The sequence below is a fragment of the Stegostoma tigrinum genome, chromosome 33 (assembly GCF_030684315.1).
Source record: "Stegostoma tigrinum isolate sSteTig4 chromosome 33, sSteTig4.hap1, whole genome shotgun sequence".
Lineage (NCBI taxonomy): Eukaryota > Metazoa > Chordata > Chondrichthyes > Orectolobiformes > Stegostomatidae > Stegostoma > Stegostoma tigrinum.
This window is the reverse complement of record NC_081386.1, coordinates 24,562,545-24,577,534: the sequence shown is the minus strand read 5'-3', so window position 1 is coordinate 24,577,534 and position 14,990 is coordinate 24,562,545. Positions and strand designations below refer to the sequence as shown.

Below are 14,990 nucleotides of genomic sequence, written 5' to 3'. Positions count from 1 at the left end.
CAACACTTGGTGTCATCCTACTTTCGACTGTTCCATTTAATTACTCGTAAGGGACTAAATTAAAAACTTCCAACGAATGTAGCAGTTTTCGGTTGTTATTTTGTTGTATTTCTCAACAGGCAATAATTTACGGTGTTTCACTTGCTTAAAGGGTGGGATGGATGATTTTAAGGAAGGATTCATTCCAATGTAGGTGTTGATTATGCTTAGTTTCCCAACTCTCCCCCCCCCCCCCATTGCGTGTGGGGGCGGCAGCGTCGGGTGCACGATGGCGGCGCTGCGTCGCTTGGTGCCTGTGGCTGGGTCCGGAGTCAGACTCTGGGGGCTGGTGCGAGGATCGGCCCTGCATTCCCTGGGCACCACGGCCGATAAAGGTCCGAACCAGAGCCACGGGCCGGGCTGGCGGTGCTGCGGCGCGGTGTGTCTGCAACGGGCGGCCGTCTTGTCGCGGGAAATGAACCCGATGGAGCGCGCGTTCGCGCAGACGCTGGAACAGGCGAGTGCGCGCATCGAATCACAGCGGGAGCGCGCCTGTTGATGCCGGGAGCACAGCGCGTGAGACATAGGAGCAGAAATGAGGCCATTCAGTCCATCCAGTCTGCTCCGCCTTTCAGTCTTGGCTGAAAAGTTTCTCATTTCCATTCTCCCGCTATAAGAGCAGTGAGCTGTAAAGAGTCTACGTTATCAGTTATTTAATTGTAGATTCCTTGTACCCCTTTTTAATCACTTAAGGTTGGTACAAGGTCAATTTTGCTTTTAATGGCTCATAGGGTTACACTCTTGGCTCTGAGTTAGGAAGTTTTGAGTTTACTTCAGCTGTGGTGCTGAGGCAGTGCTGTACTGTCCGAGATGCTGCACCACAAATTCAATTACTGCCTCTTTAGTCTATTCTTGATAATCATTAAAATGATAGTGGTGGGGCGGTTCATAGATATTACTATGAAGCAGCAACCATTTCGCAATAAGCTGTGTGCTGATGTCGAAGTTACGCAGATCCTGACCTCATTCCATTCAAACATGGACAATATAGTCGAACTCCAGAAGGGAGATGAAGGTGACATTGACATTCAGGCCACAGCTTTTATTTGAACATAGTATTGTGGAGTCTTACCAAAACTGGCAATGTTTGGAATCGAGGAAGATGGGGAATTCTTCACTGGTCGCAGTCATACTTAGATACAATCCATTAGATCCATAGAAACCCTACAGTGAGGAAACACTGACTCTCTCGGTAGCATCCTACCCACATCCTCCCCATTCCTGCATTCCCCTGATAGACTTTGGGCAATTTAGCACAGCCAGTCCACCTAACCTGCATACTTCTGGGCTGTGGGAGGAAACTAGAGCACCCAGAGGAAACTCACGCAGAGACACGGAGAATGTGCAAATTCTACACTGTCCCCTGAGGCTGGAATCAAACCCAGGTTTGTGGCACTGTGAGGCAGCACTGCTAATCACTGAGCCACCATGCCACCCACTAGTACGTACCCAGAAGATGGTTCTGGTTGTTCGAGGTAAGTCATCTCAGCTCCAGGACATCCCGGTAGGAGTTCCTAAGGGTAGTATCTTAGGCGCAACCATCTTCAGCTGTTTCAGCAATGACTTACCCTCCATCATAAGAGCAGAAGTGGGGATGTTTGCTGGCGAGTTTCAGGACCATCCATAATTCCTCAGACAGTGAAACAGTCTATGTCTGAATGCAGCAAAACTTGGATAATACCCAGACTTGGGGTGGCGAATAACGATCGTGCCACACAAGTATTTGGCAAACACCATTTGCAACCAGATGGAATTTTAGAATTACGGGTTTAAACTTTCTGATTTTTCTGGAATATATTGGTATGGATTCAGTGTTCTCCTTTGCTACTGTCTACTATAGTTAGACCTTGAACCTTAACTGAGGAATCTAACTATTGGCCTGTTACATTCATGGAATTACTGTTCCTGAAACCCCTGCTATCGACATCCTAGATGTTACCATTCACCAGAAACTTAATTGGACCAGCTACATACATAACATTTGAGATGTCATTTGCCTTCCAAAGTGTTTGATGCAATTGCATGCATGCTTTTAGTGACTGGTGTAAGAGAATACCCAGGTCCCTATGAATATCAACAATTCCCAGTGTATCACTATTTAAATATTCAGTCTTTCCCATTTTCCTATCGCTGTAGATAACTTCACACTTATCCATGTTGTAGTGCATCTGCCCACTCACTCAACTTCTCTAAGCCTTTACATTCACGAGCGCGCAGCCAAATTCTGCCCCAATCCATTTACAAGTTTGAGATGACATCATCATTGTAGGTCAGATCTTAAACAATGATGAGACAGAATATAGGAAGGAGATTGAGTGTGTAGTGGCACGGTGTAAAGACAACAAGCTCTTCATTAGTAAGCAAATGAAAGAGCTGGTCATTGATTTCAGATAGTGGATTGGAGGGCATGCTCCTGTCTACCTCAACAGTGCTGAGGTGGAGATGGTTGAGTGCCAAGTTCCTGGAATTGATGATGACAGACAATCTGTCCTGGTCCACCCATGTTGACATGATTGTCAAGAAAACACAACAACATCTCAATTTCCTCAGAAGGCTAAGGAAATTCAGCATGTCTACAAGGACTCTTAACAATTTCTATAGATGGACCATAGAAAGTGTGGGACTTTAGGAAAAAGATTTCTGAAGATTCAAAAACACCACATCCACTGGTTTTTACCTTATCTCAAGATGCAATATAAATTTTTCTGTTTATTTTGAGCAATGTTTGTGTTGAGCAGTATGATTATTTGATGCAATATACTTTGTCCATCAGTTTTCAGCTTTGTCTGTACTGTTATTTGATCTTTGCAGGACAGTAGTGTAGGTTAGCCTTAGTGCCCTGCATCAGAGAAATTAGGTGGGGGTGGGGGTGGGGGTGAGAGAGATAATGGGAACTGCAGATGCTGCAGAATCCGAGATAACAAAGTGTGGAGCTGGATGAACACAGCAGGCCAAGCAGCATCTTAGGAGCACAAAAGCTGATGTTTCAGGCCTAGACTCTGGTTGTAGAGGCGTCATCCAACATTACTACATGGCATGCAATAATCCCTACTAGGCAATATCAAATGTGGCTGTGATGGTTTCTACTGTCAAATATCTTTCTGACATTGGGTGTCAGATGCACACCTGAAGCATGCTTGTGTGGGAGATGCTGCCATTGAGTCAGTCTCATCAAAAGGGAGAAAAAGGGGATTTCTTTTTCATATGACTGTCTGCATATTCCTATCTAATTTAATCAATGTGAATGTGGAACCTGAAAGCTGAAACAAGTGTGAATCTTAACAGTTGAATTAGAGATCATCATGAAAAAACGGGTGATGCTATGTTAATTTAATGTGTAATAGTGCATCCTGAATCACTATTGATGTCAAAGTTTTATTCTGCTTGTTGTGAAACACTTCGGCTGGAGGCTACTCCTTACAAAGCCTAATTGATAGTTCAACACCTGCCGCATTCCTGAAATGCAAATGATCTCCTATATTTTATAGATAGAACTGGAAAAAAGTCTGTACTCTGATCACGAGCTCCGAGTATTTGAAGATGAAGAAAAACTTCGCTGGAGGCAGGCAGATGATTACAATTCAGATGAAGAAGAGAATGTAGGCCAAGATATTGTGACTGCCCAAGATCTGGAAGATATGTGGGAACAGAAGTTCCGACAATTTAGACCTGCTGAGAGAATACAAGGTCTGTGTCCTTTGATGTTACAACTGTAGTGTATCACGTTTGTCGTAGAGTGCTTTTTTTTGCTCACTTTTTTTTGCCATAAATGTGGAATTTTTCATCCAAAGTTTTTCTTTTATCAAAATGATTTCCATTTGAATTAAATCGTTCACAATTTCAATTCGATGATTATTATGTGATCACCCATTTCCTACTTCAGCTTACTTTTGCAGAGAGTTCTTACTTCCCTCAATTTTGCCTTCCTCTATGCAGTCTTGATTTTTCCAACTCAAGCTTGATGTCATTTAATTACTTTCTTCATTTATCTTGGTGCGTATTCCTTTCATCCTGGAAGGTTAGGTAGAATTGTGAGAAATGATTGAAGATATGCAGCAGATTGGAATATATTCTTGGTATTTACAGTATTTTGTTTTTAAATGTTAGAGGATTTAAGCTACTGAAATAATCTGTTTTCATAGTATTCATAAATAGTTCGCTTCACAAAAAATTACTGGCAATTTTGTAGCATAAAACTCATTTGTCCCAAGTTTCCCATGAACCTTTAATCTCTTATAAACCGAGTTTAATCCTTCTAATTTTGCTGGAATTAACTAACCTTCCAGCTCAGCGAGCAAACTCACATCCAGAACCTCAACTTGAGCTACAAATCTTCTCAAAACTCGTTTGCTGGAATACATTGGTGTGGCTCAGGGTGCTCCTTTGCTACTGTGTGCCTTTGTGAGACCTTTAACCCTTATCTAGGTATTTATGTCATTTAAAAAAAAGTTGTCAGACAGCCTGGTTGCATTGGAGAATGAAATTTAAAGTGACTAGTGTTCAACAGCATGTGACTTCTGATGTTTGTAATATAGTTACATGTTGCTAAGCATAGCAAGCTTTAAATTGCAGCCTCCCCCCTCCCCCTCCACCAGATCTTTCACATCAATCCCCTGGGGGTAGTGCAGAATGTCTGCAGTCTTGTTGAATTTCATCATAAATTTCCTGGTGGAATGCACTTTTGAATCTGAGGAACTTCAAGCTTTGAGAAATTGTGTGTCTCACAGAGCTCCATTTCTGGTAAAGTCACGCACATTAAAAAGGCACCTTCTAAGAGATTCTATCGAAGCCCAGTGTTGGAGGTTTAGATTTTGCAACCAGCCTTTGCTGTCAGCCTGATATTTGTTGAACTTATTAACTAGAAGTATATAATTCATTATTATGGATTTATAATCTCAGTGAACAAGCTATAATGATCAATATGGCTTTTAAAACTGCCACTGACAATCTCAAAATATTTTGAATTTTATTCTTTCCTTGAAACATTGTAAATGACTCCATTGGAGCAAAGCAAGTGCTATCATTCGTTACAGAGAATATATAGCGACAGGGAAATTTGAAGGAATCCAAAATTCTATGATTCTATGTGCAGCTTCAAGGTGACCTTTCTAATGATAATTGCAAATCTTAAATGCCTGTTACGTCTGTAAACAGAGTTCCAAACTGTAGTACTTTTCCATAATTTTATCTACTTCAAATATTTGTTGTTTTGCTTTCCAAATAATTGTGCAATAATTGTTCCCTATTTTGTGCAATAATAATAAAAATATATCAGTCTGCATGAAGAAAATTCGACTATTCATTGTCCATTTGTGATAATTTTAACAGAAATCTGCCTTTTGCTGATCAGGAAAACTGCAGAGGAGAGGTTGCTGAATTATGTCTGGCAGCAGTATTGATAGTTGTCTGGCCAGTTATTCAAAATGTGGTTCTTTACCTTTTATTTTAGAAGCTGACAAGAAGAGTGACAGATCTACATTGAATAGGCGACTGGATGAGAAACTGATATTACTGGTAAAAGAAAAAGTGGGAGATGAAGACATCTGGTTGCTGCCACAGGGTGAATGGAACCCGGGGGAAACCATGAGACAGACTGCAGAACGTGCCCTGTCTACACTATCTGGTGGGAGTGCTTTGATAGCTTTTTATATATAATAGTGTATAGAATTAGAAACATAGATGGTACAGCACAGGAGGAAGTTACCTAGCCCATTTTGCTTACGCCAGCTCTTTGGTAGAGCCGTCTAATTAGTCCCACTCACCTTCTTTCACCAATATCTCGTACTTCATTTCCTCCTCTGACATTTTCTAATTTTTTTTAGAATGTAATGATTGAATCGGTTTCCACCATCCATTTGAGCATTCCAGATTACAATTTGCTGTTTTTATTTATTCTTTAATTGTCACGCAGCCTCTGCTTGTTTTTGCTAATCTGAGGTGTTTAATCCTTAATCATACTTTTGTTTTATGCATTCATGGGATATGCGCAATGCAGGCATGGGCAGCATTTATTTCCTATTCATAATTGACCCCAAGAAGGTGATGAATAGCTGCCTTCTTAAGCTGCAGCAGTCCTTGGAGTGTAGTTGCATCCTCAATGCTATCTCTTCCAAACATGTTTGCTTTCAATGACAATACTCGTAGCCAGCAATTTTTAAAATATCATTTTCTAATTCATTTTGTTCCTCATCTTTTAAATTTTGTAGGAAATGAATTGCACGCTGTTTTTCTAGGGAATGCTCCAGCTGGCTTCTATAAATACAAGTATCCCAAGGCCTTGCGAAATTCCAGCATTGTAGGGGCCAAGGTATTTTTCTTTAAAGCCTTGCTGATGAATGGAGACCTGAAGACAAGAAAGAAGGGTGACTATGTGTGGGTAACTAAGAGTGAACTGAAGGACTATCTCAAACCAAAATATTTGCAACAAGTTAATCGCTTCATCTTTGACACCTCAACAATATATGAGTAAAAGTTTATTTTGTTATAATTGAATCGTTGTGAAAATTAAATTATACGATGAATTTAACATTTCTCCTATGTTTCTCAAATTATGTTTTTGCATAGTTCCTGAGTCTTCTGTTTTATTATAATTAAGGTTGAAGATTTGACTGGGAATATGCTAGTTTCAAATTCTGGTTTGTACTCAGTTGAATGCTGTTGCATTCGCTTTAGTGCTGTTAATTTGGAAAGGAGAAACCAGCTTGAATCCAACTACTCGCCTCCTGACTCCTCAAATCCTGTCCACCATCTACAAGGCACAAGTCAGGAGTGAGATGGAATTCTCCCCACTTGCCTGGATGAGTGCAACCCCAACAATACTCAAGAACCTTGAAACTGTCAAGGGCAATTCAGCCCACTTGATTGGCACTACATCCACAAGCATTCACTCGCTCCACCACTGACGCTCAGTAGCACTGTGTGTACTATCTACAAGATGCACTTGGATCCAACTACTCGTTGGCTATGTTGTGACCTCTGCTGGAAAATATGTCTTTGGGAATCACATTGAGGACATGATAAAGCTTGGTGTTTAACTAAGATTTGCTGCTGCCTTCCAAATTGTACCCAGTATGAAATGACCACTTCTGGAAAGGAGAGAAGATAAACGGAAGTGAATGGGGTCAGTGCTTGTGGGTGGAGGAATTGCAAGTATATCGTTTCCTCTGACCAAAACTCTCATCCTTAAACCTCTCACGGAGAAGTTATCCTTCGTGCTTTCTTGTCAGTTCCAAGTTATTGAGTGGTCCCTCCTTCACCAAAAAACTGGGCCTTGAGACTTGATTCAAGCTGAGGTTGATTTTAAGATACAGAAATTGCTTAGATGTTATGTCTCTGGCAAACCCCATAATTTTAAATTTAGCACCTAAAAATTCTTCTGTTGAAAGTTAGCAGGTTGGATTTACTCTACTCTGTAGCTCCGAGATTCTATGTTTTATTGCTACCCATCTTGGTTTTTGTGAAAATCATTCTTTGTGGGTTCATATCAATGCCTATGTCAATAAGTGGTCCTTGACACCCTTGTGAACCAAAATGTGCATTTCCCTGTCCAATATATGTATCGATTTACCAAGATCTTTAGATTGTGGTTGAATTGGAAATTTTTGGCTTTTTGGAATATATCACATGTCACAACAACTTCTGCTTCACAAGTTGGAAATGTATTTACTCCATCAGACAGAAATTCTAACTTCAACCAATCACTGAATTTACTTATTGTTAAACTAGTAAACAAACAGGTATTTAGTGTAAATGATTAACAGTAATTAGAAACTTCTTTCAGCTTTTCTATCTGAAAATAAAGAACCACCACCTACAACATTCCGTATAAACCTGATCTTTCAAGAGTGAATATCCAGTTATTACATGATCAAATGCAACCAGAGAGCTTAGAACCTTTAGTGATTATAGATGCTAATCAGCTACATGTATATCATCCCAATCTTTTCAATATATAGTGAAAGGAAGAAGTTTCAAAAGCAGCTGTGTTATTTATTTGCCATTGTACAGGATATTTGAATTAAGTTGGAATGGCTTGATTCATATTTGAGTACCACAAAAGATCTATCAGACAGTTTCTTGTCCACGATAAATGTTAACAATCAAATCAAAGAAAGCAACTTTCCTGAACTGACATCTGTTTTTGCCTATTCTGAATATAGTCAAATGTGCTATCCAACCTTCAGAAACAGCTAATATCTGTGTGCATTCTGACTATTAAGAATGTTGTTAGTATTCTTGTGCTCCAAAACAAACCGCTCTCTGAGCCAAGCTGTTCCGATGCAGTTACATCACAGGTATCTATCTGACAATGTGGAAAATTGCCCAAGTATGTCCTGTACACTAAAAGCAGGACAAATCTAACTTGGCCAGTAACTGCCCCATCAGTCTCCTCTCGATCATCAGTAAAGTGACAGAAGGTGTCATCAACAATAGTATCAAGCAGGACCTGCTCAGTTTGGATTCCACCAGGGCCACTCAGCTATTTATCTCATTATAGCCTTGGCTCAAACATGGACAAAAAGGCTGAATTCCAAAGTTGAGGTGAGAGTGACAGCCTTTGATATCAAGGCTGCATTCGACTGAGTGTGGCATCAAGGAGCCCTAGCAAAACTGGATCAATGGGCATCGGGGACAAATGCTCTAGTGGTTGGAGTCATACCTGATGCATAGGAAGATAGTCGTGGCTGTGGAAGGTCAATCATCTCAGCTCCAGGACATTTCTGCAGGAGCTCTTCCTGGTAGTGTCTTAGGCCCAATCTTTTTCAGCCGCTTCATCAATGACCTTCCCTCCGTCATAAGGTCCGAAGTGGGGATGTTCGCTGATGATTGCACAATGTTCGGCACCATTCGTGACTCCTCAGATACTGAAGCAGTCCATGTTCACATGCAACAAGATCTGGATAATATCCAGGCTTGAGTTGACAAGTGGCAAGTGACATTTGCGCCACACACATGCCAGGCTATAACCATCAACAATAAGAGACAATCTAACCCTTGACATTCAATGGTGTTACCATCACTGCATGCCCCACTATCTACACTTTCTGCATTACCATTGACCAGAAACTCAACTGGATTCACCACATTAACAGAGTGGCTACAAGAGCAGGCCAGAAGCTGGGAATACAGCGGCGAGTAATTCACTTCCTGACTCCTCAAATCCTGTCCACCATCTACAAGGCACAAGTCAGGAGTGTGATGGAATACTCCCCACTTGCCTGGATGAGTGCGACCCCAGCAACACTGTAGAACCTCAACCGTCAAGGGCAAAGCAGCTCACTTGATTAGCACTACATCTGCAAGCACTCCCTCTATCACCGACGCTCAGTAGCAACAGTGTATACTATCTACAAGATGCACGGCAGAAATTCACCAAAGATTCCCAAGCAGCACCTCCCAAACCAACGACTACTTCCATCTAGAAGGACATGGGCAACAGATATATGGGAACACAACCTCCAAGTTCCCCCTCCAAGTCACTCACCATCCTAACTTGGAAAAATATCTCCTTCCTTCAGTGTCACCAGGTCCTTCCCTAAGGCCATTGTGGGCCAACCATTGCAGGAGGACTGCAGCAGTTCAAGAAGGCAGCTTACCAACACCTTCTCAAGGGCATCTAGGGATGGGCAAGAAATGTTGGCCACCCAGCAATGCTCAATTCCACAAATTAATTGAAAAAGAATAGTAATATTATAGACGTCAGAACATCGGTCCTGCTGCACTGATATCCATCTCCCAATGCTTTAAGATCCTAGAATATATGTGTGGTCACTGCACTTTTGCCTTCATTGAGTTGTACAAATTCCTAAGAAGCACTATTGGACCGGATGCTTTTCACCACACCTATTGTGACTAATCTCCAACAATGAGTGCTGCCAGGTCCTGATACCTCCTGACTCAATGTTACTGGAGCATCTCACTTCCAGTACTGGCACATTCTGGGATTCTGTTTTGCCTACATGTCACTAGCCTTTCTATAACACTTGTTGATTGGTTGGAAGTTAAAAACAGTATCAAATCAGAAATAGTAAGTTAGGGGATGTGTCAAAAATTTGGAGACCAGCTTTAAAAACTACCATTGAAAAGTCATTAAATGTTAATGAAGAAGGAACAATTCTATATGGCATTTTAGGAGAACAAAAGTGGTAAGTAAACCATTCAAATTGCCCACAAAATCTTCAAAGTTCTTTTGACGGTTTATCCCCTGTCATGTTCAAAACAAAGTAAAATGTCAAAACAACACATTTTTGCAACACAGTGTTTATGTTTACCGATTGAAAGATTTTCTGTCTCTTAATGTCTTCAGTGAAGTTAGAGTCATGGATTTACAGAGTTAAACAGCATGGAAATAGACCCTTTCGTCCAACTTGTCTGCAATCACCAGATATCCTAAATTGATTTAATCCCATTACCAGCATTTGGCCCGTATCCCTTTTAAGCCCTTCTTATTCACATACCCAACCAGATGCTTTTTAAGTGTTGTAATTGTACTCATATCCACCACTTCCTGTGGCAGCTTATTCTAAACATGCCCCACCCTGTGTGTGAAAAAGTTGTCCCTCAGGTCCTTTTTAAATATTTCCCCTCTCACCTTAAACCTTTGCCCTTTAGTTTTGGACTCACCTAACGTGGGGAAAAGACCTTGGCTGTTCACCCTACCCATGCTCCTCACGACCTTATAAACCTCTTAAAACATCACCCCTTAGCCTCTTATGCTGCAGGGAAAATAGCCCCAGTCTATTCAGCTTCCCCCTATAGTTCAAACCCTCCAACCCTGGCAGCATCCATGTAAATCTTCTATGAATCCTTTCAAGTTTATCTCCATCATTTAATATAGCAGGGAGACCAGAATTGAATGCAGTATTTTAAAAATGGCCTAGCCAATGTCCTGTACAGCTGCAATGTGATATTCTAACTCCTATACTCATTGCAATGACCAGTGAAGGCAAACATGTCAAATCCTTCTTCACCAGCCTGTCCTACGTGTGACTCCACTTTTATGGAACTATGCACCTGCACCCCTAGGTCCTTTTGTGCGGCAGCACTCCCCAGGGGCCTATCATCAAGTGTATGAGTCCTGCCCTGATTTGCCTTACCAAAATGCAATATCTCACAATTATTTAAATTAAACTTTATATGTCACTAACCATTTCTCCTCATTCATATCCAAATTATTGATGCAAATGACAAAAAGGCATTGGATCCAACACCGACATTTGTGGCGCACCACTAGTCACAGGCCTCTGTGCTGAAAACCAACCCTCCACTATCACCCCCTGTCTCCTACCTTGGAGCCAATTTTGTATACGTATGGCTAGCTCTCCTTGGATTCCATGTAATCTAACTTTGCTAACCAGTCTACCATGCGGAACCTTCTCGAGTGCTTTACTGGAGTCTATATAGACAATGTCCACCACTCTGCCTTTGTCGATCCTCTTTGTCACTTCTTCAAAAAACTCGTTAAGTCAGTGAGACCTGATTTCTGATGTACAAAGCCGTGTTTGACTGTCCCTACTCAGTCCTTGCTTTGCTGTTTTTGGTCTGTCTCAAAAACGTAATCTTAAGATGAGTTTTAATTCACTTCTCTGAAGTGGTTGTGAGTTATCTATTGGTACGTTTTCCCAGCTTGTATCAGTTTGTGTCCCTCGGTTAAAGCAAGCCTTCCCTCTTCCATATTGTGAAGAGTTGTTAGTGCTTTGTGCGTTTTTATAAAAACAACTGAGATTGAGTCTTTACCTCAGATCAGGTGCACATTGATATTGTTGAGTGCTCTTTCTCGGCTTCAAACTGCACAATTTTTAACTTAAGGTTCAGGCAGCACTTATCGATAACTTGAAAGTAAAACTAAAACTGGTTGTTGAGTGTTGACTTCTTTTCCTCAGTGAACAGGAAGAAAATTTTCATTTTTTTTATTCCCCAAATGATTTAAACGAACTGAAAGAGGCAGTTAATTATCGGTTCCTCCTGATTAGCTATTAACTATGCCATTCCCAACATGCTGCTCCTCTTCATTTTGACTCCAAATCTAATTTAAAAATCTGTTCCCTTAAATAAGTGTATTAATTGTGGGGATAAGTGTAAAAAGTTGAACAGAATCTTAGCATCTGCATAAGAAATTAATTTTTGAGCTATTAATGACAAATTGTTTTGTACGAAAATACATATTTACTACCATGTACCAAGAAGTACGGTTCTAGTGCACTAAGTACTTCAAAGCAATACTTTGCCTTTACCTCATGCCTAATTGTAGCTGAACATCCCAAGGTGCTTCACAGAGGTGTAAACAGACAAAATGGGTAGAAAGAAGGAACTCACATAACTGGGATAACTGTACTCGGATACAGATTTGCCTAGAGCTGGCAGTTTATGGGATAAGACTTACAGGCTGGAGTAGACTGTTGCAAAAAGATATGGATCAAAAGAGGCCAAACAGCTCCCTTTACTGGACTGTTGTCCACCTGTTAAAACCTGTTAAAGTGCTCAAAACTTCTAAATCCCATCCCAATACTTCATTCCAAGATGCCTTTCTCGTGCTGTAGATGCTGGTACAATTACAGCATTTAAAAGATACATGATGAGAAAGGATTTTAAAGGGATATGGGCAAAATGCTGGCAAATGGGACTAGATTAATTTAGGATATCCGGTCATTATGGATGAGTTGGAATGAAGGGTCTGTTTCCATGCTGTAATGGCGGCACGGTGGCTCAGTGGCTTGCACTGTTGCCTCACAGCGCCAGGAACCTAGGTTTGATTCCATCCTTGGGTGACTGTCTGTGTGGAGTTTGCACATTCTCCCCAGGTCTGCGTGGGTTTCCTCCAAATGCTCCGGTTTCCTCGCCCAGTCCAAAGATGTACAGGCTAGGTGGATCGGCCATGCTAAATTGCGCCTGATGTTCAAAGATGTGTAGATTAACTGAGTTTAAGGGGATGGGTCTGGGTAAGATGTCACTTTAATGAAGCTAGCTGTGGGGGTCAGTGTAGTGAAGGTAGCAGTGAGGGTCAGTGTAGTGAAGGTAGCTGTCCGGGGGCGTCAATGCAGTGAAGGTAGCTGTGGGGATCAGTTTAATGAAGGTAGCTGTGGGGGGGGTCACTGTAGTGAAGGTAGCTGTGGGGGACAGTTTAATGAAGGTAGGTGTGAGGGTCAGTGCAGTGAAGGTAGCTGTGGGGGTCAGTGCAGTGAAGGTAGCTGTGGGGATCAGTTTAATGAAGGTAGCTGCATGGGTCAGCTTAACGAAGGTGGCTGTGTGGGTCTGCTTAATGAAGGTAGCTGTGGGGATCAGTTTAATGAAGGTAGCTGTGGGGGGGTCACTGTAGTGAAGGTAGGTGTGGGGGCCAGTGCAGTGAAGGTAGCTGTGGGGGTCAGTGTAGTGAAGGTAGCTGTGGGGGTCAGTTTAATGAAGGTAGGTGTGGGGGGTCAGAATAGTGAAGGTGGGTGTGGGGGTCAGTGCAGTGAAGGTAGCTGTGGGGGTCAGTTTAATGAAGGTAGGTATGGGGGTCAGTGTAGTGAAGGTAGCTGTGGGGGCCAGTGCAGTAAAGGTAGCTGTGGTGGTCAGTTAAAGGAAGGTAGATGTAGGGGTCAGTGCAGTGAAGGTAGCTGTGGGGCACAGTTTAATGATGGTAGGTGTAGGGGTCAGTGTAGTGAAGGTAGGTGTGGGGGTCAGTGCAGTGAAGGTAGGTGTGGGGGTCAGTGTAGTGAAGGTAGGTGTGGGGGTCAGCGCAGTGAAGGTAGGTGTGGGGGGGTCAGTGTAGTGAAGGTAGGTGTGGGGGTCAGTGTAGTGAAGGTAGGTGTGGGGGTCAGTGTAGTGAAGGTAGGTATGGGGGTCAGTGCGGTGAAGGTGGCTGTCCGCAGGGGTCAGTGCAGTGAAGGTAGCTGTGGGGGACAGTTTCATGAAGGTAGTGGGGGTCAGTGTAGTGAAGGTAGCATTGGGGGTCAGTGCAGTGAGGGTTGCAGTGGGGGTCAGTGCAGTGAGGGTAGCTGTGGGGGTCAGTTTAATGAAGGTAGCTGTGGGGGTCAATGCAGTGAAGGTAGCTGTGGGGGTCAGTTTAATGAAGGTAGCTGTGGGGGTCAGTGCAGTGAAGGTAGCTATGGGGGTCAGTGTAGTGAAGGTAGGTGTAGGGGTCAGTTTAATGAAGGTAGGTGTGGGGGGTCTGTGTAGTGAAGGTAGGTGTGGGGGCCACTGTAGTGAAGGTAGCTGTGGGGGACAGTTTAATGAAGGTAGGTATGGGGGTCAGTGTAGTGAAGGTAGGTATGGGGGTCAGTGCAGTGAAGCTAGGTGTGGGGGTCAGTGCAGTGAAGGTAGGTATGGGGGTCAGTGTAGTGACGGTAGCTGTGGGGGGTCACTGTGGTTAATGTAGCTGTGGGGGTCAGTGTAGTGAAGGTAGCTGTCCGCGGGGGTCAGTGCAGTGAAGGCAGCTGTGGGGGTCAGTTTAATGAAGGTAGTGGGGGTCAGTGTAGTGAAGGTAGCAGTGGGGGTCAGTTTAATGAAGGTAGCTGTGGGGGTCAATGCAGTGAAGGTAGCTGTGGGGGTCAGTTTAATGAAGGTAGGTATGGGGGTCAGTGTAGTGAAGGTAGCTGTGGGGGCCAGTGCAGTAAAGGTAGCTGTGGTGGTCAGTGTAAGGAAGGTAGATGTAGGGGTCAGTGCAGTGAAGGTAGCTGTGGGGGACAGTTTAATGAAGGTAGGTGTGGGGGTCAGTGCAGTGAAGGTAGGTGTGGGGGTCAGTGCAGTGAAGGTAGGTGTGGGGTTCAGTGCAGTGAAGGTAGGTATGGGGGTCAGTGTAGTGAAGGTAGCTGTGGGGGCCAGTGCAGTGAAGGTAGCTGTGGGGGACAGTTTAATGAAGGTAGGTGTGGGGGTCAGTGTAGTGAAGGTAGGTGTGGGGGGTCAGTGTAGTGAAGGTAGGTATGGGGGTCAGTGTAGTGAAGGTAGGTGTGGGGGTCAGTGTAGTGAAGGTA

The 14,990-nt window shown here is 42.9% G+C and overlaps 1 protein-coding gene across 2 annotated transcripts; it reads left to right on the top strand.

The window, feature by feature from the left end:
* Positions 1 to 250: 250 nt before the first annotated feature.
* On the top strand, positions 251 to 6,565 carry mrpl46 (mitochondrial ribosomal protein L46). 2 transcript variants are annotated; one of them, XM_048562821.2, is made up of 4 exons: positions 251 to 496; positions 3,528 to 3,726; positions 5,489 to 5,662; positions 6,273 to 6,565. In XM_048562821.2, exons 1-4 carry the CDS (start codon positions 269 to 271, stop codon positions 6,506 to 6,508), a joined length of 837 nt encoding a protein of 278 aa, XP_048418778.1. In that variant the 5' UTR covers positions 251 to 268; the 3' UTR covers positions 6,509 to 6,565. The 2 variants fall into 2 exon arrangements, with proteins under 2 accessions (XP_048418778.1, XP_048418777.1); XM_048562820.2 differs by having other exon boundaries at positions 6,246 to 6,565.
* Positions 6,566 to 14,990: the final 8,425 nt, after the last annotated feature.